The following is a 25,029-nucleotide window of genomic DNA, read 5'->3' as shown; positions in this document are numbered from 1 at the left end:
TTGAAAACGCTGTAACTCCGTTAGTTTGACTCTAAAAGACTCAACAATTTTACACAATGTGCTCAACATATTGGTCTATCAGATAAAAATATTTAAAAAAATCTTACATATAAATAAGAGGTCGAAATTGCGCGGCGCGCGCAAAAAAAGTGATTTTATACCGAAAAATTCGACCACATTCGGTCGTTGAAAACGCTGTAACTCCGTAAGTTTGACTCTTAAAGACTCAACAATTTTACACAATGTGCTCAACATATTGGTCTATCAGATAAAAAAAATTTTTAAAAAATCTTACATATAAATAAGAGGTCGAAGTTGCGCGGCGCGCGCAAAAAAAGTGATTTTATACCGAAAAATTCGACCACATTCGGTCGTTGAAAACGCTTAACCGTTAGTTTGACTCTAAATTACTTAAAATTTTTACACAATGTTCTCAACATATTGGACTTTTAGAAAAAATATAAAAAAAAATATTTAAAAATTGCGAAATACAAATAGACGGGGAAATGGCGCGGGAAGCGCATTTAAAGTACTTGTTTACGCCAAAATTCCTCAAAACTCGGTCTATTAAAACGCTATAACTCCGTTAATTTGATTCTAAATGACTCAAAGTGTAGAATAAAATAAAGACTTACCATAAGCCTGTTTTTTTTTCATCGACGAATTTTATTTTCATCCATTGCAAAGATTAGATGATTGCTGCAATAAAAAAAAGTAATTTACATTTACACATGTCTACAACTCATACATACATATGTATATTAAGGCAAACTGGGATAGTTGATTGAAAATGTCTGCAACTTGTGTTTGTTTCAAGTGATTTAGTACAATATACAATTACATAGCCTTTTTTTTTTTTGGATATTGTGGTGATTTTGTTTGAATTTATTTTTAAAATTACTAAATGATATATAAAATACATATATAGAAAAAATCGAAAAATATACACAGCAAAATTTACCATCTATATTGTACAAATTATTTAATAAATTTGCTGTCCAAATTACTAAACTTATACATATATAAAATAGAGACCAATCAAAAAATTTATGTAAGAACACGTCGTGAACTTTGTTATTTTTTATTATTATCAAGAAGAAAAGAAAGCTTCGGCTCACCGAAGCTTATATCCCCTTGCAGTTATCAAATATGACGAACAAAATATGTACATAATATTTTTTTTTAATTTTCTATAATTCGACGATTGTTCTTATGACAGCTACATATATAATATAGTTGTCCGATTTTTATTAAATTTTATTCTCTATTCAAGGGTGGCTAAAAATCTCAATGTTCTAAAAATCATGCTCGTGGGATAAAAAAACAACGACATACAAACATACAAAACGTAAGAGAGGCTGCCAGAGAGCTGCTTCTCTTTTGCTCTTACAAATCGGCGACACCCTGTTGCACTTATGTATGAACATATGTGTTATATTTGAAAGACGCGTCGCGCGAATACGAGCTCACATGAATATGTTTCTATGTGTGTGGGGCGATCGAATTTAAATCTAATGCAACAGACAGGAACTTACTTGTAGGGTTTTTTCTTATTTAAAAAGCCAATTAACGGCGAATTCTTGCACATACACACGATGAGTCCTTAGTTATTAAGATTTTTATTTCCCGAAAACTAAAAAAAAAGGACGCCAGAGACGAACTGACGAACACCGCACACACATACACCCGCACCTGTATGTGTGGATTTTTTTACCGAACGGAATGCAACACGAATGTGTTGACACGAAGACCGACGACTTTCGACTGTTGCTTTGTCCCAAGGTAGTCTCGTCGGCTGCAAAATCGTTCGGGTTTTTCCCCCTATCGACCCGAACCCATAGGAAAACACTCTCTCTCTCGCTCTAATTGTAGTGTCGATAGGGGAAAAAAAAGCCGACGAGACTACCTTGTACTTATTATACCATGAGTACACGGTAGTCTCGTCGGCTTTTTTTCCCCCTATTTCGCATTTCAAAGAGTGCGAGTGAGGCGGTACAGTCAATACTGGAAAAGTAATAAACATAGGTTTGAACATGACAGGAAACTAGCTTCGCCTAGCTGAATCCTATAGACTTTGCCTAAGTCAATTGCACCGAAAAGAGTTTCTTAAATATATGCGTACAAATAAATAGAGTCCATTCCTAAGGTACACTTGAATTTGTAATTATGTATTAAAAATTCAAAATTGTACATTGCAATATCAGATTTTAATGTAGAAAGCTTCAGTAAAAATAAATTTAAATTAAATAATAATAATATGAATTCCTTTTAAGGGGTTCTTACTCCCAAAATTGTATAAACAATCAATATATGTACATAATTCAAAAATACCGCTTTTATAATTTTATAACATTGGTTGATGCACTCGCTAAAGTCGGATTGGTTACTTTTAATGCATTTTGGTTAACACCAATGCAGTGAACCGTGGTGAGAAAACTGGGAAAGCCTGAAATACCGATAAGTCTAGAGCTGCAAAAAAAACTGATGATGCGATATATCGATTAAAAAATGGATACTATCGTTTACGAGTCTAATGTTCTTTCAGCTCTAGTTTTTAAAAAAAATCGACGAAGTTTGAACGGAACGCACAGCAAGACGCTTTGCAGAAAAAATTTTTAAGAGGTCTCGACAAGTTAATTGCTTTGTGAAGTAGTTGAAAATTTTGCGAACTGTGCGCGTAAGGACAAAACCAAACCCAGAGGCGTGCTATTTTCGGCAATAAGTTGGAGCTAGATTGGTTGCCTGGAGAAGGAAGTGAAACAAAGGACAAGCAAAAAATCCGTGCTCTTGGCTGCTCCGCTCTGTTTCTCTCTTTCGCTGTTTGCCGCTTTGTATGCGAGGGTGAGTTTGTTGTGTGAGTGCGAGAATCTGCAAGAAAGCAACGCCAAAAAGCGAAGAGTCAAGAAATAAAACGCTGGGGCGTGTGAATCTGAATCACTAGCATAGCTGAATCACCTCTACAGCAATACCTGCTGCTGTTGACCGAGTAAATATTTGCTGACATATTTAAAAGGATGGAGCAACACGAGGACAACGCTCAGTTCGACTACTACTTGCAAAACCGCCTGACCGAGAGTCTGCAAATTACTGGGGGCGCCGGTGAGCATCACCTGCATATCGCAGACTCCGCCGGTGAGGAACTTTCTGCGACCTCCAAGTCGGAGCAACGGGACGCTGATGGGGACAAGGATGAGGATGAAGAGTGGAAGTACATTCACGAGGTACAGCAGAGCGAGAAGCTTCAAGAGCAGCATGAACCAACTCAGGAAGCTGGTAACGGTTTCAACCGGCCCTCTGAAGATCAAATCCTTGGACACGTTGCAGCCACTAGCCTTAGTCCGGTGTGTGAGAAGGAGAACGTGGAAGTGATTAAGAACGATTGCGATTTGTCTACGAATTCGTACACTACTATTTCCACCGGAGATGTGTTGGCCCAGGATCAATCGCAAGAGGCAGAGCAGATGGTGCGGCAGAATTTGCAATCCCAAAATCTTCACCAAGAGGATGAGGACGAGCCCAGCTCTGTGGCCACTACTTATGGTACCAGCAGTCTCAGCGATAATAATCCTACCCCGTTAGATCAGGACCAGGAGGAGGTCGTACTTTTTGGTCAGTCAGTTACCGAAAAGGTTGTCGATGTCTTTGAGAACAAGGAAAACCATGACCCCATTAAAGAACTGGAAGAAAACCATTCCCAGCTTAATCCAAATGCAGTGGCCTTTGTTCCCAGCTTCGGCTCGCAGCCTTCGTCACCTCTCCCTGATGAGGAGCCCCTGCTTGGTATGCATCCCCGTCAGCTGCTGGCTTGTGGCCCCATGGATGATTTGGTAGCAGAAAGTCCGCGCAAGGGTTCGGCGAAAGACAATATGGATTCAATTGCTGTGCCCGATGAGCGGGACTTTGACATTGAGGCCGACAAGCGACCCCATGAACTAGAGCAAGACTCGGACCTTTTTGGCGCAGGTACTTTAGAGATGCAGCTGCTAAACGGTTCGGGATCTTGTGACCCAGCTGCCGTGCACGATACCCTAGATCACGGTCCCGAAACCAGTGTCGATATGGACTTGTCACTAGATCAGCTGACCGTTAGTGGCGACATCATGAGGCAATCTATTTATGCCGAGCACAACGCCTCAATTGAAGACATCCTTAATTCGGTGCAACCTCTCCCTACTCAAACGGGTGATGAAAAAGAGCTACTCCATGTAGAAGAGAAAGAGCATGTCTCGCAGTCGCCCTCTACAGAGGAGCTTCAGTTTCAGCAGGAGTTCCAGCACGAGCGGCAATTCTTTCACAACGCTGATCAGAACCCCATGCAAGCTTCCTTTTATTTGGAGCATACGTCGAAGGAAGCGCAAAAGGACGGTCAGCTAGAATCGGAGCAGGATCCTGTTGGGTGTTCCAATAATTTTAGTGATCAGAGTTTGCTGTTGGACACCAGTGCACCACAATTTAGTCCCAAATCTGACTCTCCGGTCCCGAAGTTGGAGCAGGAATCCCTACTCGCTGACCAAAGGGACATCGCACCTTCTCCTTTTTCCTCTACTGAAGAGAAGCATCTGGTTGAGAATACCAAGGAACTGGATCAGAATCAGGAAGTGCAAGTCTTAGAGCCCTTTTCAGCCGGAGCTCCTCCACAGGTAATTAAAAAAGAAACGATTTTAATGAAGTGCTGAAATCCATAAATCCGTCATTGTTCACTCGCTAATTGCAGCCTTTTTATCGGGCTTTCATTAAAAACTTCCCAACTTAAATAAAAAATATTAAATTTATTGGTAAAGTGCATAAACTAATCTTCTAGATCATCAAATGAATATCAAAGACTTTTCAAAATTTTGTTTAATAAGAAAATATTTTGAATCATTTTTTTTTGCGATGTGGTTTCTTAGATTTCTTGTACTTTGATTTGCTCTCTCTCTTTGTTTGTTGCTTTCGGGTGGGGTCGTGTTTTTTTCCTGCTCGACTGTCACTAAATTTATACAGCACAAAGGATATAAAAATTATTGTTTAAAATGTCTTGTTGGGCGGGGCTACAGCGCTTGGTCGAATTTTTTTTTTACTTTGCTTTTATGTATACGCTAGAGTGGTCTCAATGAACAGTTTTTTTTTGTTCATTTTGAAACCCAAAAAAATATACATTTAAAATAGTCAAACAAATTTTATTATTTCAAATGAAAATTTTTTTTTTTGTGTAAATAAGATATTTGTTGCAGTTTTAATTATTTTAAGAATTTTTTTCTTACTGAAATTTTTAACAGTTGCGCTCAATGCATTCTTGTATGTACTCCAATAAAACATGGCTCTCTCTGTAACTTGTTCTCTTTTCCCCTGCAATCTGCATGACAAGCAGCAACAGCAGAAACAGAAATGGTGTTGCCGACTGCTGCAAGAGTTGGCAATCTTTTCGCTTCGCTGCAAATTCCAACTCCATTGCACACACTGGCTTACACACAGACACGCTTTCATAAATACAAAAAAAAAAAAAAAAAAAAAAGCTGCACCAATAATAAGATACCAAATGAATTTTAAAGAAGTTAAAATAGGTGAAAGATAAGAGTGAAGAGGACAAATTTGTGGTTGTTTTATTGGGTTGTAATTTTTCTATTTATCTCTTTTGACTGGATAATGTTGTTATTAAATTTATCTATTATTACTTTTTGCGGGAGTTAGTTTTGTGTTATATATGTATTTTAATATATGTACATAATATAAATATTTAACATTGTAGCACTTGTTGATACTTCTTTGATTTCATATTGATTATTAAAAGCCGTTTCTAAAGTCTCTAATCAGGAAAAAAAAGATTACACAAAACTTGTGTAAATGCGCAAATTAGTTCACGCGTTGAAATACTGCCTCAGCTTTGCTTTCAATTTAAAATCAAAACGAATAGTGGAATTGCAATATTTAGTACAGTTTGCAATGTTTTTTAAATCGCATTAAATACTTTAAAGCAGTATTTCTCCAACTGTGGGTCGCGACCCACTGGTGAGTCGCGGGTAAATTTTTGGTGGGTACTAATTGTCATATAGATCTTGCTATTTTTTGTGTAGATGTACTATATTACGTCTTCTTATCATCCGCAACATAAACTTGGTTTGCCACTTACTACGACTTTAAAGAAACATTTTTGTGACAGTAATATGCATAAACATTTTTATTTGGCTAATGGTAAGATATGGAGTATTTTAAAATTATTATATAGGAAGGTGATAATGTTTGCTTGGGATGAGCGGCTTTAGCTGGAACTACAAGGTCCTAAAAGTGCTCTAACTGGGTGCAGCTAAAATAGATTTAAAAGGCTTAAACTAATAGAAACATTTAGAATTAAAAAAAAATGTTTTTATCATCTCTAACAAAGCTTTTTGCTAAAAAGAATCCTAAAAGGGACATCTAATGTGAACTCCCCTTCTAAAATTAGACGGCTTTTCGAATACATATATTTTTAGGTGCATGTTGGTTGCGGTAATAGGAACTACAGATCAAAATAGAAACTAAAAGTCTACAGGTGTACCGTTTCAAAAATGTTATAATTCCGTAAAAGTTTTGCAGCCTACTCAAAAAAAATAAATAAAATTAATGAGTTTCAAATTTGTAATATAAAAACTTTTCCTCATAATCGCCCAAATGCAGTAGAATTACAAATTTGATTTTTATACACGCATTGTAAAGACGCAGTAGTGCGAACAACCAACACTTTTAGATACAACACTCACACTTCTTGAAGCATGGTCAGTGTATATTTTTAAATTGCACAAATCGTCTGCCAAGTGCCAAGTTCAATCGCTTTTGGTATAACTCGCGCGCAAAAAAAATATTGAAACAAATAAGAGACATTATATTGCTACATATTGTGAGGCTGTAGTTTGGCCCCTGCAGCGCTTGGAAAGACATGAGTACTGAAAGTTGGAAGGCATCGTTTGTAGGGAATGGCGTAAAAATAGAGTTAAGTTGTTGCTCATTGAAATGATGGCATATTGGCACCTTGTCGACGCTCAAAATATACCAAAAGATCAAAACCCAAGAACAAAGTTGTTGATTGGAAGATAAGCCAGACTGAACCAAAACAATCACCTCACCTGTCTGTATTCCCTCAAAAACAATTCGAAGGATTTTTCCATATACATATTTTATATTATACTTTAGTTATTTTTTTTGTACATTTGACCTTAACATGGGATTACGGTTCAAAAAAATTTTTAAGATGGAGACAGAAGAAAATGCGCGGTCCAGGCTAGTTCGAGTCCGCGATTCAACTATACCTATTTTTAAAGTCCGGGTTTCAAGATTTCTCAAGCAATACTTTGCCCGTATTGGTGACATTTTAGACAGGTCTTTCGGGAACTTTTTTTTGGTAATTTAGAGCCGAATGTCTCTTGATAATTTGCTCATTCTGTTTATCAAAAAACCAAGAGATGATTAAGTTAAATTAAATTTTTTAGTTACTTTTTTCTTTGTAAATAATATTATTAGAAAATTGAATAAACTGAACAGTAAAATTTGTCTTTACTTTTTTTCAATTTACCCCTTTTTTGTCTTGGATTCAAAGGCAAAAAGCAGCCAGAAAGCCTTTCGCATAGCCTTGAATTTTGTCCAGAGCTCCGGAACAATGGTAAAAAACTCATCGAATATAAGACGTTGCAGCGAGCGTTGCTCTTGTCTGTTTTGCTGTAATCTATTCGCCTGCTCGTTTACCATTACCATTACCAACAAATGTTCGTGTGCTGGCCAACAAACTTGGCCAGGTGTTCTCTTTTTTTTTGGCCTATGAAAACATTGCATTCTACCGTTTTAAGTGTTAATGGGGGCTTTTTCTTTAGAGTCTTTTTGGTTTATGGTTGGATTTTAGGTCCAAGTTGGCCAAGAAAGGCAGTCAATTTCATGGCTACGGCTCCATTCTAATGTATTTATTCAACTGCAGTGCGGTGGTCGGCTGTCGTTACCTACTACTTATAGCAATTGTTTTTTTTTTATTCTCGCGCTACGGGTTTACTTTCACAAAAGGAAGCGTAAATCAAATGAAATATTGGTAGGCCCGGCTGATAATTTCTTTTCATCTTGGAGAGTTTACCAAAGTGTATATGCGTTTGTCTTCTACATATTTATAAAATGACCATATACTCGAAAGCCTTTAAAAAAAGATACATGGATAAGATAAATGGAATTTAGTTTTGCTTAAAAAAACTTTGAAAATAATAGAGTAGCTGACTGAAATGCAGTTTTATTTACTTTATTACAGAACATTATTAAGAATAATATTGATAGTATGATCTGCAAAATACCTGGTGTTTGCTGCTGTTTTAACTGACATGCCATGTTTCCCCCTATTATCCGCGTTCCCTCCAAATGAATTAAAGCTCCCTCCTTTGGTTTACTTCTTTCTTCAACTGATTTCTGGTCTGGCGGGCGAAAATACTGCCACGGCCTTTTCCGGTTTTCCTACGCTGTCTAGTTCTTCTTGTTTTTCTCTCTGGTTTATATTTATGCCACCGCCCTAATCCAAGGTGCGCTGATTATCGAAATTTCGTTTAAGAACCCGATGAAAATACGGGTCCACGTCCATTTTTTTCAAAACCAACTATGTATTTAAACATTGTTTCGGTGTTGACTAATCTTTTGATAGTTACAGTCTAAAAAATTCTTTTGTACTTGCATGTTTGGTATCTCGACTCTTACTGTCTGCTCCTAAAATAATTTTACCACTTATTACTCATCATCAGCTTTGCCAAGACCGTGCACAACGCATTTTGTAGTTTAGTTAAAAGTTTTATAAATTCTGCACTGATAAATAAAAATTTAATATAAAACAAAACACTGACATTTCTCTTTGGTCTTAAATACATAATGAAAGCGGCTTACCAAAGCTATCTTTTCTTTTTTTGTTTTTGAGTTTTTCTACGATTTGTCAAAATTTTGCGGTACGTTAAAAATAGAAATTACACAGCCAGACGGCAGCTCAGTGAGCAACAAGCACTCGTCACTACATCCACATAAATAAAATTTCACATATGTACATGTCCGCATGTCTATTATGAATGCGAGAGGCCATTTTCGCTTTATTTGGAATTGAATTGTGCCCCATTCGCACTCCCTGGCCTCCCGTTTTCAGATAAGTCGGGACCGAGGTATAATATTAGTTTCTCAATACCCGGTTATTTTTTGCCATTTGCATCCCGATTTTGGGCGCTTGGTTGTTTACGATATATTTCTACCTTCCTTAGTGACGTCATTCTCCAACATAACGTTTGTCTTTTACTCGTTGTATTCCATACATATGTACATCAGAGACCATACGTTCATCTTAATTGTTAATGTTTGCACGAATGCGAGTTAAATAGCAAGAGTGCGTCATCCGTTTAACTCTTATTCCAACTCGTTTGCCTGGCGTATATTCTCACTATTCAAACTCTCTAAAAATGTTGACGTCAACTTTCGTGCAATTTCTTTATTTCTTATTCGCTTCAGTTCACTTTTAACCCCATTACGCTTGGGCAACAGTCTAAGCCAAGAGTTCGCAGTGAAGGCAAAAACTATGGGAAGTGCACTACGGGAAATATTAATACTTTCTTTACGCTTGTACTTTTTTATTTAAATTATGGGCATACTAATTAATAATAAAAAACAATTAATCAACTTAGTGATCGTCCTTTCCCCTTGAATATTGCTCTGCGCCTATTAAAAACACTAAATTTATTTATACATTATTGTTTCATAAAATCATTACAAACTTTATTCCGAGTGCACTAAAAGAAAGTTGCCGGTCAGATATTAAGCGAGTGGGCTAAAACTGGGCAACTAGCAACAAGGAATTGGTAAATCGAAGGGGAAACTGGGAGAGTGTAGCTGGGAACGAGCGCCGACGGCTGGCAAATAGCCCCCGCTGGTGGCATTTACTGGTCAATGACATTTTAGAGTTTTAGTGGTGGTCTTTGCGTGATAGAGGAAAAGTGCCGGGAAAAATGTTAACGCTACACTCACTTTTTTTACATTTCCTTGCCTCTCCCAATTCCCCTGACACTTGTGGTAGAATTGCTAAAACTAACGCCAAGTCACTGAAACCTTTTGTGCCGGGCAGCTATATTTTTTTCTCTTTTCCACCTGTGTTATGACTGTTAACAACCGTTATTCGTTGAGTAAATTAAGCATGTATTCCCGTTTTCCAGGCAGCTGTGAACTCGGGATTTGAAAATTTGGCTAAGCCTAGTTCCGCAGTTAAAACATTATAAACGTTACTGGTAGTAACATGGAATATAGGGTTTTCTAATGACTCTCGAATTTCGAATTAAATTGCATAAAAACTAAAAACGACTAAAGCATATATCAAACATATCTTCGATGTTTGTTTCTATGTTTGTTTGACATATCAATGACGATTATATAAGCATCGTCTCGCTGAAGCTACCTTCCTTTCTTGTTCGATCTATCTCATGGCAGCTTTATGATAGAGTTACCCTTGCAGTCATCAAATATGTCGAACAAAATACATAAAGGCTAAACAACATCGAAGCTATGACGATTTTTGTATTAATTTTCCATATTTTCGACTATTGTTCATATGACAGCCATATGATTTAGTCGTCCGATTTTGATGAAATTTAATTTAATATTCAAGAATCATTAGAAAACTCTATATTCCAAATATCATGATTGTCTGATGAAAAACAACGATGTTATCATTTTATTTTCGTTATTTCTATATAGATTTTTCGATCTTTTTTATGGCTATATGATATAGTAGTTCGATTTTTATGAAATTTTTTTCTCGGTTCAAGGGTAGTTAAAAAAGTCGTTGTTGCAAAAATAATGCTCGTGAAATAAAAAACAACGACGTTATAATTTTTTTCCGTTATTTATATATATAAATTTCGATCTTTCCTATGGCAGCTATATGATAGAGTTATACGATTTCGATAAAATTATAACGTCGTTGATCCCACGAGCATGATTTTCAAAATATGGAGTTATTGAATAAGCCTTGTATCGAGAATAAAATTTCATTAAAATCTGACACCGTTACTATATGATAACTGGAAAGATCGAAAAATCGGTATAGAAATAACGAAAATAATATTATAACATCGTTCCTTTTCTTCAGACAAGCATGATTTTTTGAATATATAGTTTTCTAGCGACTCTTGAACATAATCGGACGACTATATCCATGGAAAATTGATAGAAAAGTCGTCTTAACTTCGTCTTGCCAAAGCTATGTAGCTTCCTTTCTTGTTTTTATATATATTTAGTTATTTGAAAGTACATAGAGGGAGACGACTTCATGGTACATAGGTTTTCGATTAGGATAGTAAGTAGTCTGTTGAAAAAGGGATTAAATGTTTAGAGTGGTATCAGGTTTCTTCAAACATTTAAAATGGTTGAATATTTTGTGATGAATTTTTGTGTTGTTATATTTTTTAGATGGAAGAGTACGCTGCCATTAATGCAGTTCCCGACTCTGTCGCTTGCATCAATGTCGAAGTATCGACAGCGCCCAATGGAGTTAATCCTTTTGCTCAGCCTTTCACACCTGGACACTTGGCGGAGGAGCACTTAAAGGAAGAGTTGGATCACCGTCATCCAGATCAACTAGTCGCAAACCTTAATGAACCCGAACTGCTGGAGAATCTAGTAGAGGAGAACTGTATGGGCAAGTCTGACTTTGCTTCAAAAAGCTTTGAAGATAAGTGTATCGATAATATGGAACAAGAGCTGCTTGCTAAGGGAGACTTCCTTACGGAGGAGCAAAAGAATAACTCTCAAGGAGAACAACTACTGCACGCTGTTGAAGACCGTGTTTTTCAGGAAGATCAGCTTGCCACTGTTGAGGAGAACATTGTTGAGGACATTGTTCCAATAAAAGAAGAGCAAAATGCTTTAGAGAAGCTAGAGGTGTCTGCTGATTTAGAGCAGCAGGAACTATCTTCTGCCCTAGAGGAGAAAGTATCGCCTGATGTTCTTGAAAATGTGTTGTTATCTTCAGCTTCAGATAAACAGAATCTTGGCGTGGTAGAAGAAACAGTGCTGTCAAGTACTGAGCCCTTGGTGGAAGGTATTTCAACAACGAAAAAGGAAGAGGACGTTTCGTCAACTTTGGCTGAAGTAGCGGCTGTTGCTGCAGCTGGTGTTGCAGTTGCCGGTGCGATCAAATCTAAATCCATTGCGAAGTCAAAACTAGTAGGTGCTCCCTCTGCAGTCAAGAAGCCCACAACCAGCTCCACCACGACTTCAGTTGCCGCAGCAACAAAGGCAGCCGTTGCTCGTCCACGCACCGCTCCTGTTGCAACGAAGTCTTCAAGTACAACTCTCAAGTCTTCGTCTGCAGCTCCACCAACAGCAACCACTCGAAAACCATTAAATAGCAATGCAGCATCGACATTGAAACCAGCACCCAAGTTAAGTTGCACAAGGCCTTCCACAGCTCCCGCGGGAAAGGTAGCACCGGTAGCCAAGACCTTAGCCAATAAATCCAATGTAAATGGAACTGCATCGGGATCTGGATCTGGAATCGGAACAGTTCGGAATACCACAGCTCGCAAACCAGCCGCAAGTGGTATAGGATTGGGGACTGGAGCAGGTTCAACAGTTCGCAGACCAGCTACAAATTCATCTGGAACAGGATCGACTCTTAATAGCGCTGCTCCAACTAAACCTCGCCTAGGACCCGCTACGACAACCCTAACCAAGCCCAAACCATTATCGCCCCGCAGCACTACTTCCACTACTAGCTCTGTGCGTAAGGTGCCTAGCGCACCTTCTACTTCTCTGTCAATTCGCAGCCCTTCCAAGCCAGCTACCAATACATTGGGAAAAAGCACCATCTCGACCACCAACGTCACAACAACCACAAAAACTTTTACTGCTCGTCCTGCTCCAAAGTTTACCCACTCGTCCAATGTATCCAATAGCAATGGAAGTTCAACTCGACGATTGCTTGTTCCTAGTAGCTCCAATACGACATCGGCGGCTCCACGAAAGTCTTCCCCTTCTAAGGCATCACCGGTCAAAGCTGCCTCTAAACCGCTAACTCCAAAACCCAAAGAAAATGGAACATCCAAACCATCGCCAGTTGGATTTAAATCTCGTAAGTCAACACCTTTACAGAGAGGCACTCCAGCTAAGGCACCAGGAATGGGACAACCAAATGAAACTTCTTTAACCGCCAATGCTGGCATAAATGCAGAGGATGGTGTCAACCAAAACGGAAGCGACTTGCACGACTTGGTGGGTGCGAACCCTGTTCCAGAACAACCGGTTAATGAACAAATTGTCGCTTCCCAAAAAGCAGAAGAGTCGCTACTGGACTTTTAAATTGCATCCCAGATCCGAGATCAAAGAGCTGAAACTACTTTACTAATATTATAAAAACATATTAAGCAAAAGAATTTAGTGTGAACGAAAAATCCTTAAATCGAGTTGCGATCAAATGAAGAAAAAAAAAAAATACAGAAGACATTCGAAAACGTTTTGCCTACGAAATTAAAAAATGGCTGCTTATTAAACTTAATTATATTTGATTTCATATTTGGTTTTTTGCGAAGTATTAACTATAAATACATAAATGTTTTGTTAACGTGGGCCAGAACAAAAAAAAAATGTTCGTGCTATTTTGTGAAGAAACCGAAAGATGAGTATAATTGCGTGCTTCGTTTCATTGATGTTTAATTTATTATTTGTTCCTTACACTCTGTTATTTTATCTAATGTGCTAAAAGTAAACTGTATTTTGCTTTTGTCAACTCTTCGGTTTTAACAAATGTAACTAAGAAACGCAAAAAACCAATGAAAATAATTTTATAAATTTTAAAAATGTTAGGAAGCTCGAAAAAGAAAATAAATGAGAATCAAAGTTTAATTGTTGCTTTTAGTTAGCGTACTATCACGTTAATAACGAAACTTTACGAACGAATCAAAACTAATCCAACAGAAAGCAATGGTTTTTGCGCAGCTGAAATTTTAGATTGCTAATCAGTTAAAGAGAGTTCGAATCTATTATTGATCAAGACCTACTGTAACTTTCCCTTCCCAGAAATGAAAAAAAACGTTTTACACGTTTTTTCATGATTTTTTATTGAAAGCTGAAAACGGACCTTATCAAACCAATAACAAGAACGTAGTAGTGATTAAGCAGCACTTAAATCATTTTTATTTTTAGTTTTATCGAAGCAAACTTTCATCCAGTGTTTACCTCTAACATAAAGAAACACTTTAACTTTTGTATCAATCCCATTAAGAAATTCGTTATGCTCCTAGGTTTTGTGACCAAGGTCAAAGTGTATTATTATTTTATAATTTGTTGATCAAACCCCTTGAAAAACGAAACAAGTATAACATTGAATGTAACTACTGCACCTTTATATACTCTTTCTATTCATCATATGTATGTTTAAAACGATATTTTTAATTAAAAGAAACGAACAAAAATTCTTTAGAAAGATACAAAAACGTATTATTTGTTTTATTTTTGGTTCTTTTTGTTTTTAGTGTTTATATTGATTTGAATGGTTTTTATATACGAAAGGAATGATTCCAAAGCTTCAACGACTCGAATTTATGGTACGATAGACCAATTTTGCCTCCTTTTGTGAAAGTAAATCCAAGAAAGACATTTTATGGAGACTAAGTTGGTAGAAGTAAAAGTTTGCCTACACTTAAATAAAATATACATACATTAGATAGACCCGAACGAAAAAAGGGTATTATTGATCTAGGTGTCTAGTTTACAGCAACAGTGCCCTTTTCTTTAATTTGCCTTATTATTAGCGATTTTTGAACAACGCTATATTATAATAATTATATTCAACCTACTTAAAAATGTAGTGAAAAGCAACATAAGACAGATAGACATAGTCATAGCCAAAAACCAATTTCAGCAGCAGCCTCCTAAAAATCATATTAAGGCAAAAATTAAGCAAAAAAATCAAAGCCGCAATTAGTTCGGTTATAAATCCACACGATCCCAATTCACTTTAACTTTATAAACAGACTGATAGAGAGAATTAAAAATTAACACTGCCCTCGGGCCTGTGAAAAAATCAAGGACCGTGCCTAAAAAACTGGCTAAAACGAATTTTTTGTCGCACTTATAAAATCTTTTTATATACGTTTACAAATTAATGAATACATGCATGAAACAAGTGAAGAAAAAACAAATACTAAAAAAGAAACCAAACAGTAAACTAAATGACACAAGGAAAAAATATTTAGATATATCTTTAACCTCATATATCAAACAACAAGATCATATTTGCGTAGTAACAACAAACATAATAAAAATAAATTATATGATACTGCAAAATTGGATAACGAATAAATGTTGAATATACACCAAAATATCTAGCGAAGTTGAAATTCTTTAGTTTTCGATTTCAGCCCCAGACAAAGGAACGACGATGAAGGAAGTAAACTTCAGAAAGTCGAAGTACCTTTTTAACTGCAATGCATTTAAAATTCTGTATTTAAATTTTATTTAAATTATAACATCATGATTACGTTATTAATTTTACATTAAAACAAGAAATGAAGCTAGCTTCGGCAAGCCGAATCTTATAAATCCTTGCAGTCAACAAATATGTCGAACAAAATACATAAAAGCTAAACAACATAGGAGCTATGTCGTTTTTTGTATTAAGTTTCTATATTTTCAACGATTGTTCATATAACAACTTGTATATGATATACTCGTCCGATTTTTATGAAATTTAATTAAAAATTCAACTATATTTTAAAAAGTTATGTTTGTCTGATGAAAAACAACGATGTTATTTTTCCTGTTAATTGTATATAGATTTTTTGATCTTTCCTATGGCAGCTATATGATATAGTTATCCAATTTTTATAAAATGTAATTCAAAATCCGATAGTAGTTAAAAACATGATCTAAAAAAAATAATCAAGTCGATCAAAAACCACGGCGTGATAATTTTTTTTCGACCTCTCGTATGGGAGCTGTCCGATATAGTCGCCCGATCCGGCCCGTTCCCACTTATATTCTGCGTACAGTAGCTACACAACTTTTGGTAAAGTTTCAGCATGATAGCTGATGCCGCCGGTCATGGTACCCCTGTCCTAAAAGATTTTCCATGTTTTCGACGGTTTCCCGAAAGGATTAAAAACAGCTCTCTTAAGAACCAATAACTTTATCAATTTTTTCAGATGTTCCCATTGCAGCAACATGATATAATACATCGCGGCCGTTCTGATATATACACTACCTGCGACGCTTCAATATTGTGGTTAAGTAGATCGACTCAAATATGGTAATGCTGATTAAGTATTTGTATATACGAGTATAATTATTATATTATATTAACCACCTGCAAGGGTATAAAATTGTAATGCATGGGTATTGGGCAAAATCTTAAGTTATGAATATAATAAGATATAAAAGTCTAGAAAATAAAAATTGCAGTTCTTAGTTAAATTTTGTGGCTCTTTTATTTTTTGAAAGAGATGTTGTTTATAAAAGCCAAAATCGTGTAAAAGAAAGCTTGAATTTCTCCGCTTCAGATTTGTAGGGGTTTTTCTAACAACTAAATCCATTGCATAAGGTGGCATGGAATCAAACGTATTGTGGCCGAATTATGGAACAACACAACTTAAAACTAACCATTTTAGGTGTCGAAAATTCAAAACTTCGCCCTCTTGACAAACGGTTTGCTACCATTTTCCTGTGCCGGACGCTTGTTAAAAGGTTTTTTGCCAAAATTTTTGTTTCCGTTTTTCTGGAACTTGGCGGGAGGATGGGCATGGCCGATTGCGGCACGTTTCCTTATTAATCTATGCTTCAAGAGAGAATTGGGCTCGATAAAAATTGGGTGGTTATTCACAATGCGTTCATTAGCCAAGAATGATTTGCAGAAACCATCGTCATTTGTGAATTTTACTACAGCTTTGACGCCCAACATCTGGATGCTTTCAATTTCCCCACTCTCGTTAAACACTTCACGCAGATCGTCTTCAGTGGTATCTACAATAAGAATAATGGTTGTAATAACTCTTTAGTGAATAAACGATAAAAAGCAACCGACCTGAGGTTAAATTTGTCACTAAAATGCTCCTTGCCCCGGAGCTTCGCTCGAAGCGCTGGAGCTTCAGCTCCAGATTGTTTATAGTCTTGCCCTGAAGTTGGGTCAAAGCCTTTGACGCTGCCTCTGCCTGCTTAAAGGTAACAAAGGCCAGGACTGTCTTGCTGCACACAACGTCCACAAAATCCACTTCTCCGAACTTTTTGAATATCTTTTCCAATGCATCGCAATTAAAGGACTCGTGTTTTCCCAAATTTTCGATGACCAGGGTATTTTCGATGGACTTCGGCTTGTCAGTCTTGACCTTCACCTCTCGCACAGTGATGAAGCGAGAAAAAAGCTCGGTGCTGTGTAGTGAAAGAGCCTTTGGGACGTCATCAACCGACAGCAATCGTACAAATGCTTTGGGGTTTGTGCGGTTAGCAGACAAGGTGACTGACTCCACGGGAGCTACCTTTTCAAAAACTGCCTTCAATTCTTCTTTGGTAACTTTGGGTCCAATCAAGCCTACCACCACCGTACGCTCGTTAAAAGATTCCTTGTCTCTAGGCTGGGATACGGACAAAACATTTTCTCCAAGAGTCAGCGCCTTTGGTTTGGCCTGTAGAGCGGCTTCGGCGGCAGCTGGCGTTTCGAAGGCTATTATAGCTGAATTGACGCCATACTTGTTCGTTATACGGTGCAGCGCGGAGATGGGTCCAAACTTGGCGAACAAGGCGACCACATCCTTATGTTTATATTCTGTAAAACATAATTAGGAAACCTGTTACTATCGTTTCTGGAACTGTAATAAAATATTACTGTACCGTTCGGTAGGTTTGTGACAAAGATGGTCTGATTCTTGGGCGTTCCTGGGGGAACCTTGCCAACGCGTATTTTCGGAATTCCACCTTTTTTACCGGACTCAACGTTAACTTTTCCTTGTTTCTCAGATTCCTTTCCCTTTTTGGAAACGGGCTGCTCAATAGGTGCCTCATCATCATCGTCAGAGTCTTCTTCTTCCTCGGCGGCTTGCCTGTTGGAAACCTCCCCAGGCTCCACCTCATCTTCATCGGCGTCCTCTTCGCCACTATCGTCCTCCTCAGCCTCGTCATCGATAAAATCTGCAGCTCCTTCCTCCTGAAATGGGATTAAATTGGTTTTCTATATCTATGAATCCACTAGATGGTCTGCCTGAAGGAACTAAAAAGGCTTGATATACGAAAAGAAGAAAATGCACAATGGACGGTTACCTTCCAGCAGCAAAACCAGCGGTAACTGGATAAAGGAAACCACGTTTTTCTGCTACCTACCTCGGAATCGCTGTCCTCCTCCGCTTGGTCGCTGTTCTGGTTTTCGGCGTCCGACTCCTCCTCGCTAGACGTCGGCACCTCCTTTACAGGTTGCTTCTTGGTCTTCTTTGAGGGCGACTGAGCGACCACGCTCTCTTCCTCCTCCACCTGCACCTTCTGCGGTTTAGCCCCGCGCTTGGTCACTTGTTTCTCGACTCCATTCGCGGCTTTCTTGCCCTTGGCGGCTACGACTTTCTTTTGGGCCATATTAGCAATTTCTCAAGAATAACCGTTTCAAATTGAACAAATAAATGTACAGGCTGGGTAACGCGTGCTTTTTCTCGAATTGCACGTGGAAAGACGGAGCGGGCGGTGTGGCCTAGAGATGGAAGAAATCGTCGCGATACTTTCGATACTCTGGAAATGTGGCCACACTGTCGTTTTCCTTATTTAGCATAAATAGCAACCGGAAACAAGAGGCCCTAACGCGTGTGAAACGCACTAGAGACAATTTTTTAATACTAAACGTGACTCGGTATTTTCAGTGACGGAATAAGTATACACATAAAAATTAAATTGCAGCACAGTACCCACCCCGCGACTGCAACGCACATTTATATTTGTTAATAAAAGTACTGAGAGCCGAGAAACCAGGATCGGTGTGTGCGCGGAAACCATTTAGCAGGGACACCAGCGAAGCAGAAGAACAGCCCACTACTGCCAATGAACACACTGAGCCCCAGCACGAACGGAGGCGGGAGTGGGGGAGGAGTCCCCGGGACCAACAGCTCCGGCACAAATGCGACAGCTGTCGGTAGCTCAGGAGGTGGAGCGGTTGGCGACGAGGCTGGCGATGCTAGCTCACGGCGCCAGGCGACGCGGGTCTTTAAAAAGAGCTCCTCCAACGGAAAGATCACCGTATATCTTGGCAAACGGGACTTCGTGGATCATGTCACACATGTGGATCCCATCGACGGAGTTGTATTTATCGACCCCGAATACGTTAAGGAGCGCAAGGTGTTTGGCCAGGTGTTGGCCGCCTTTCGATACGGACGCGAGGATCTAGATGTCCTGGGACTGACGTTTCGCAAGGACCTGTATCTGGCGCATGAGCAGATCTACCCTCCCATGCAGCTGGAGCGTCCAATGACTCGACTGCAGGAGCGGCTGATCAAAAAACTGGGACCCAATGCTCATCCATTTTACTTTGAGGTGCCGCCCTATTGCCCTGCCTCCGTGTCCTTGCAGCCAGCTCCCGGAGATGTAGGCAAGTCCTGCGGAGTGGATTACGAGCTAAAGGCCTTTGTGGGTGAGTCCGGGTCTCGTCTTTGTGGGTGTGTCCATGCCCGGCGGTCAGGCAAAGTCAAAATCATTGATCAGCGACTGCATCAGTCGATCCACCCATGCAGTGAACGTACTTTACGCGCATTTTACAGTAGAGTCCAAAAAGATAGAATCCAAAAAATTTAACATTTAACCGACCGGTTTATTGTTAAATTTGTAATTTTAAGTTGTTGATATGGCTACATTTAGGCAATATAATGTTGTTTGCTTATAGCTAATAGACACATGGAAGTGTTCGGTATATTGGGTATATGTGTATCTGTAATCAAGCGCATGTGTCACGCGGTCGGGAACGCGGGGTTAATTAATCCAGCTACTCCGACATCGCAAAAATGTCATTGGGCTTGGTGACGCAGGGTCTTACCTAATTGAAATTCGAAGCTTCTAATTGGAATTCGACTCGACCGTAGTTGTATCTCAGCTATTGTTGCTTTTTGTTTTAATTAGGCCCAGACTTGCTGACGTTTGGTCGCCCAGATCAAAATGCTGAAATTCTTTATTAGGTTGCTATTTTCTTCTGACTGAGGCCGAAAAGCTGTGTTGTTGGTCTATTCAATTCCTTTACCATATTATTTAAAAATGGAAATATTTCGTGGTGATCTGTACAAAGTTATTTGCACACTCTTGGAAATCGAACGCTGAGTTTTAATCATTCAACCTTTGCCATTCTTCGGTTTGAAAGACTGGATGCAGAATCACCTATACCAAAAGTAACAATATGTTTATTTTATATAAAAACTTTAACGAACCATATTATATTGTTCGGCAAATGTCTACGTGCATTGAAAAGAAACAAAAGCAAGAAAACGGTCGGAAATTTTTTATAGTTCGCAGAAACGATTTCTTAGCGCCTTCTGTGCTCTCGTTTTCCCCGTGATAATTTGTTCGGAGAGTTTATTTACTTGGCGTCTGTTGATTTGTTTATTTATTGAGGGTCGTTTCCATGCTTTTGGCGTTTAGAATTAAACTTTGGACCATATATTGCGGTTTATGATCTTGCACATATAAAATCCTTTTGTGTTAATACCAGCCCAATCATTATTTGGCATTTCGCTTAGTGGAAAAACGATCCGAACACAGCCTTTAGCCATGCATTATAGGATTATTACAATAGCCATATAGCAATGCCTTAACTTATAGTCTTTTTTCTTGATAGGTGAAAACGTTGAGGACAAGCCCCACAAGCGAAACTCTGTACGTCTAACCATTCGCAAGGTTATGTACGCTCCCTCTAAAGCTGGGGAGCAGCCATCGATCGAAGTCAGTAAGGAGTTTATGATGAAGCCGAACAAAATCCATCTGGAAGCTAGTTTGGACAAAGAACTGTACCACCACGGCGAGAAAATTTCGGTAAACGTCCATGTGGCTAATAACTCAAATCGCACGGTCAAGAAGATCAAGGTCTGTGTGCGGCAGTTTGCGGATATTTGTCTGTTCTCAACGGCCCAATACAAGTCTGTGGTTGCGGAGATCGAGTCGGAGGACGGGTGCCAAGTGGCGCCGGGATTTACCCTGTCGAAGGTGTTCGAGTTGTGCCCCCTTCTGGCGAATAATAAGGATAAATGGGGTTTGGCTTTGGATGGGCAGCTCAAACATGAGGATACCAATTTAGCGTCTAGCACACTTATTACCAATCCTGCCCAGCGAGAAAGTCTTGGCATTATGGTTCACTATAAAGTTAAAGTAAAATTGCTGATAAGCTCGCCGCTGTTGAACGGTGATCTTGTGGCAGAGCTGCCGTTTACGCTAATGCACCCCAAACCTGAGGAGGAGGAGCATCCACTGTTGGGCGAGCGGTCGCCGCGGGCTAGCTTGGCTGGCGGTGGTCAACCGCTTGTAAGCTTGGCTGATGGCGGAGATACAGGATCCGCCACTGGGGGTCAAGACGTTCCGACCACCACTAATCTTATCGAGCTAGACGACGACGAGGCTCAGGATGATGACATCATTTTTGAGGATTTTGCCCGCCTGCGTCTAAAAGGCGCTGAGACAGAAGCCTAAACTAAAAAGAAACCGTTGTTTTTGGATCGAAATTTTGAATGTCCATGTGCAGGTAACAATCTGCATTTGTATTATATGAAATCATAGAAAGTATTCTGCGCAGCCGCTAAATGTAAAGTTTTATACCAATATCCACGGTAAATAGTTTGGACTAAGCTATTTGATATGTGTAGGCCATACATTCTAGTATCTATAGGGTTTAAGCTGAAAATGTGCGAATTTTAAAATTGTGAAATTGTTTAACAAATCAAAAAATCAAATCTCCACAGAACACACATGTACAAGCAAACTATTTGCGACATGAAGTTTGGCCACATCTGCAACAGTTTAAAGAATGCAAAACAATTTAATTTATTTAAATTAAAAATTAAAATGCACAAATTTATGTCATAAATAGCACAACAAAATCTTTGGTTGATGATATATTCAATATTTTGAAAGCTTTAATTGCAACCAATTTTAGTTTTTGTGTTTTTTGCTTTCGATATGTTTTGTTGATTACAACGGGATAATAAACAAAATACCCGATACAACATATATAGAGTAATTGATGTATTTAAAAATATTAGAAGGAAACAACAACTATTTTGTTATTAACGGCAACCGTTCCTGTATAATTTTTAAAAAGACTTTCTCTTTATGTAAAGAATTGAAAGTGAAAAATTGGTGTCACAGACACGCAGGCCACTAAGTTCTTCGAAATGTTTTACGGAATTATGCATTTTACATTTAAAAGTGATCATTCTTATAATTATATACCCACCCAATAAAAAACCAAAATAAAACAGCCAGAAAAGAAGCGCATGCTTTACATACCTTTGCAAATTTATGAACATACTACTTTCGTCATAGGCTTACTGTATGGTACTCTTCGAATTAGCTTATATGTAAAAGTCTTCAGTTTAGTAATTACGATAAAAAAAAAGGATTGTCGATTTGTATATTAAGTTTCCGCTTCTGGAGGAATTTATAATATAGGCTGCAAGGGTATACAAGCTGAAATGGGCACCCTTTACATACTTAGTCCGATAGTATAATTATGGGGTATTCTTTGAACTGTTGTATTTTGATAAGCCTAGCTTTGACTTTAACAATCCATTTGAATGATTTATTGTACTAACGAATTAAAACGAAAAATATTAGTTTTTAGAATCAAAGTTACAAAAATGCTTTGGTCTTACTACGGTTGCCTTCAAAGCCTAGGCGCTGAAAAATTTCTGAATTCTTAAAATGTTTAGTTTGCAGGGAACAGCTCGCAAACATAATTTAAAAAGTTCAGTAAAAATTCAAATTGTTTGTGTGCACGAATCTTACTATGATTGGCAATGCCCAAATCGAAAATTTGTCAACGAACCATACAACACGGAAGTACGTGAAGCTATTTTAGATATTAAATTGGTACTTAATCTAAAACTAAACCTATGTTCCACATTCCCAATGAAAGGAACCACAAAGAAGGGGCGCAATTGATTACTTATTTAAATGATTGGTTAAAATATAAAAATTCTATATTTCAAAGATTTTAACAGTGAACTTGAGCTCGACTTTTATTTTAGTGCCCCGAGGAGCCAAAGCCACCACAACAAGAGCATAAAAACATTGAAACAATGTTAATGATGACAAAAATTTACATATTTTAAAATGCATTTTTATAACGCGTTTATATATACACCCTAACACTGATTTTCTAGGCTGGCTAGTATGTTTTTATCAAAAGGGAGAAGCAAGCACATAACATTTTTGAGCTAACTTATAAAAAGTGCATTAATAAATGGTTATATGGATACAATATGCAAAAAAGTTGAATAACATAAGAGCAATTAATATTTATAAATGTGTATTCAAATGTGAACAGTATGTTGCATTCTTTTAGATAAAATTATGTGAATATGGTAATTACAAAACAATATTTATATTAGAGACGAATGTAACGCATTTAAATGGAAAATATTTTGTGTATGCCTAAACTTTCAAAATTTTGCAATACAAAATCACCCACAAAAGGATTATAAAAAACCGCCATTTTTTTTTTCAAAGATTACAATTTTTTAGAAGTTACAATAATTTTAATTTTGTTTTTCTGATATTAGTTAATAAAAAAAAACATTACCAAAAATTACTTTAAAACAAACTTCGAATTTGCTGCTAAGTTTTGAAAAACTTTTTTGAATTTTCTTTTCTTAAATCTATTTGTTAAAAACCTTAACACCTTCATTTTAAGGATTTGAGAAAAATAACAAAATAGTTAAAAAATGTCATTACCATGCTCAGTGGATCCGACTGCACTCTCAGCGCTGTAGGAACCATTTTTTTTTAGTAAACTACAGAATTTATTAAAAGAAACGAACCTAAATTGTAGCAATACTTTTTGATGATACTTTTTAATTATTGCATACATATTTTTATAATTATATATGTAGTGAGCTGAGCCGAAATAACCTTCGAGACATTTTGTAGCAAAAAGAAGAACTAATAGAAACTATTTTAATTTTTAGTATGGCAAATGTTAAATAATAATTTACACAACTAGGCGGATATACAATTTGCCACCCTGACCCACAAACCAAGCGAGCGAAATGTACCGAACAAGATAACTAACTACATATGAGTACTCAAACATACATAAAAACGAAACGGGAATAACTAAATATTGCTGTTTTAATTTTCAAAATATACCGATAGGAGCAAGAACAATTTTTAGGAATAATTAAATTGTTGGTAACTACGTTGATGATTGGTGTTTAAGAGAACCGGGAGTGTGAATGTCTGCGAAAGACTATGTTTTAAAAGCTTTAATCTGTTAAACGCATTGTACATACTATCATGATACATGGTCGGGCAGGGCTGTTTAAAAAAAACGTATTTTTTGATTTAGTTACTGCAATACCATTAAAATCTGCACCTTGCCGCCAACATGTCCATGAAATTAATAATATTTATACAGATATGACCATTATATAAGCAAAACCAGAAGTAAATAATTAATACGCAACACAATTTGAGATGTATGTAAATACCAGTACATTTATTTTTTAATTTATTGTCGAGATTGTTGCACCGTTTAGAAAATAATTAATAAACTAATTATTAAATATTTCAAATGTTCCAGCATGAAAACAAGGGAGAAATGCAATAATTAAAATGTAATTAAAAAACATAAAAGTTCCAAATTATAAATCGCCAGGATTTGATAACGACATATTTAAAGGTGGTAGTATAAAAAAGTTAGCAACTCAGTGAAGTAGTCACTTCGACCCCATAAAGTACATATACATCTTCTTGGTCAGTATCACCATCTAGAGTCGACATATGTATGTATACATGTCAGTCCGTCTGCCTGTTTCTACGCAACTAGTTTTTCAGCTTTTCCGCTACAATTTTACCGAAAGTCCG

At 37.5% G+C, this 25,029-nt stretch overlaps 3 protein-coding genes across 3 annotated transcripts; 2 read left to right on the top strand and 1 right to left on the bottom strand.

Annotated features, from left to right (window-relative positions):
• Window positions 1-2,550: 2,550 nt before the first annotated feature.
• On the top strand, window positions 2,551-15,326 carry LOC108098681 (205 kDa microtubule-associated protein). The gene is made up of 2 exons (XM_017201790.2): window positions 2,551-4,640; window positions 11,416-15,326. Exons 1-2 carry the CDS (start codon window positions 3,015-3,017, stop codon window positions 13,303-13,305), a joined length of 3,516 nt encoding a protein of 1,171 aa, XP_017057279.1. The 5' UTR covers window positions 2,551-3,014; the 3' UTR covers window positions 13,306-15,326.
• A 1,085-nt stretch (window positions 15,327-16,411) lies between these two features.
• LOC108098675 (DNA-binding protein modulo) lies at window positions 16,412-18,680 on the bottom strand. Its single transcript, XM_017201770.2, has 4 exons — window positions 18,313-18,680; window positions 17,827-18,139; window positions 17,024-17,761; window positions 16,412-16,962 (listed from the first exon to the last, which is right to left on the bottom strand). Exons 1-4 carry the CDS (start codon window positions 18,556-18,558, stop codon window positions 16,622-16,624), a joined length of 1,638 nt encoding a protein of 545 aa, XP_017057259.1. The 5' UTR covers window positions 18,559-18,680; the 3' UTR covers window positions 16,412-16,621.
• A 131-nt stretch (window positions 18,681-18,811) lies between these two features.
• LOC108098676 (beta-arrestin-1) lies at window positions 18,812-24,737 on the top strand. Its single transcript, XM_017201772.2, has 2 exons — window positions 18,812-19,600; window positions 20,792-24,737. Exons 1-2 carry the CDS (start codon window positions 19,015-19,017, stop codon window positions 21,634-21,636), a joined length of 1,431 nt encoding a protein of 476 aa, XP_017057261.1. The 5' UTR covers window positions 18,812-19,014; the 3' UTR covers window positions 21,637-24,737.
• The last annotated feature ends 292 nt before the right edge of the window (window positions 24,738-25,029 follow it).

The sequence above is a fragment of the Drosophila ficusphila genome, unplaced genomic scaffold (assembly GCF_018152265.1).
Source record: "Drosophila ficusphila isolate 14025-0441.05 unplaced genomic scaffold, ASM1815226v1 contig_791, whole genome shotgun sequence".
Lineage (NCBI taxonomy): Eukaryota > Metazoa > Arthropoda > Insecta > Diptera > Drosophilidae > Drosophila > Drosophila ficusphila.
Note: the sequence above shows the minus strand (reverse complement) of the source record. Positions and strands in the feature narration are given on the sequence as shown.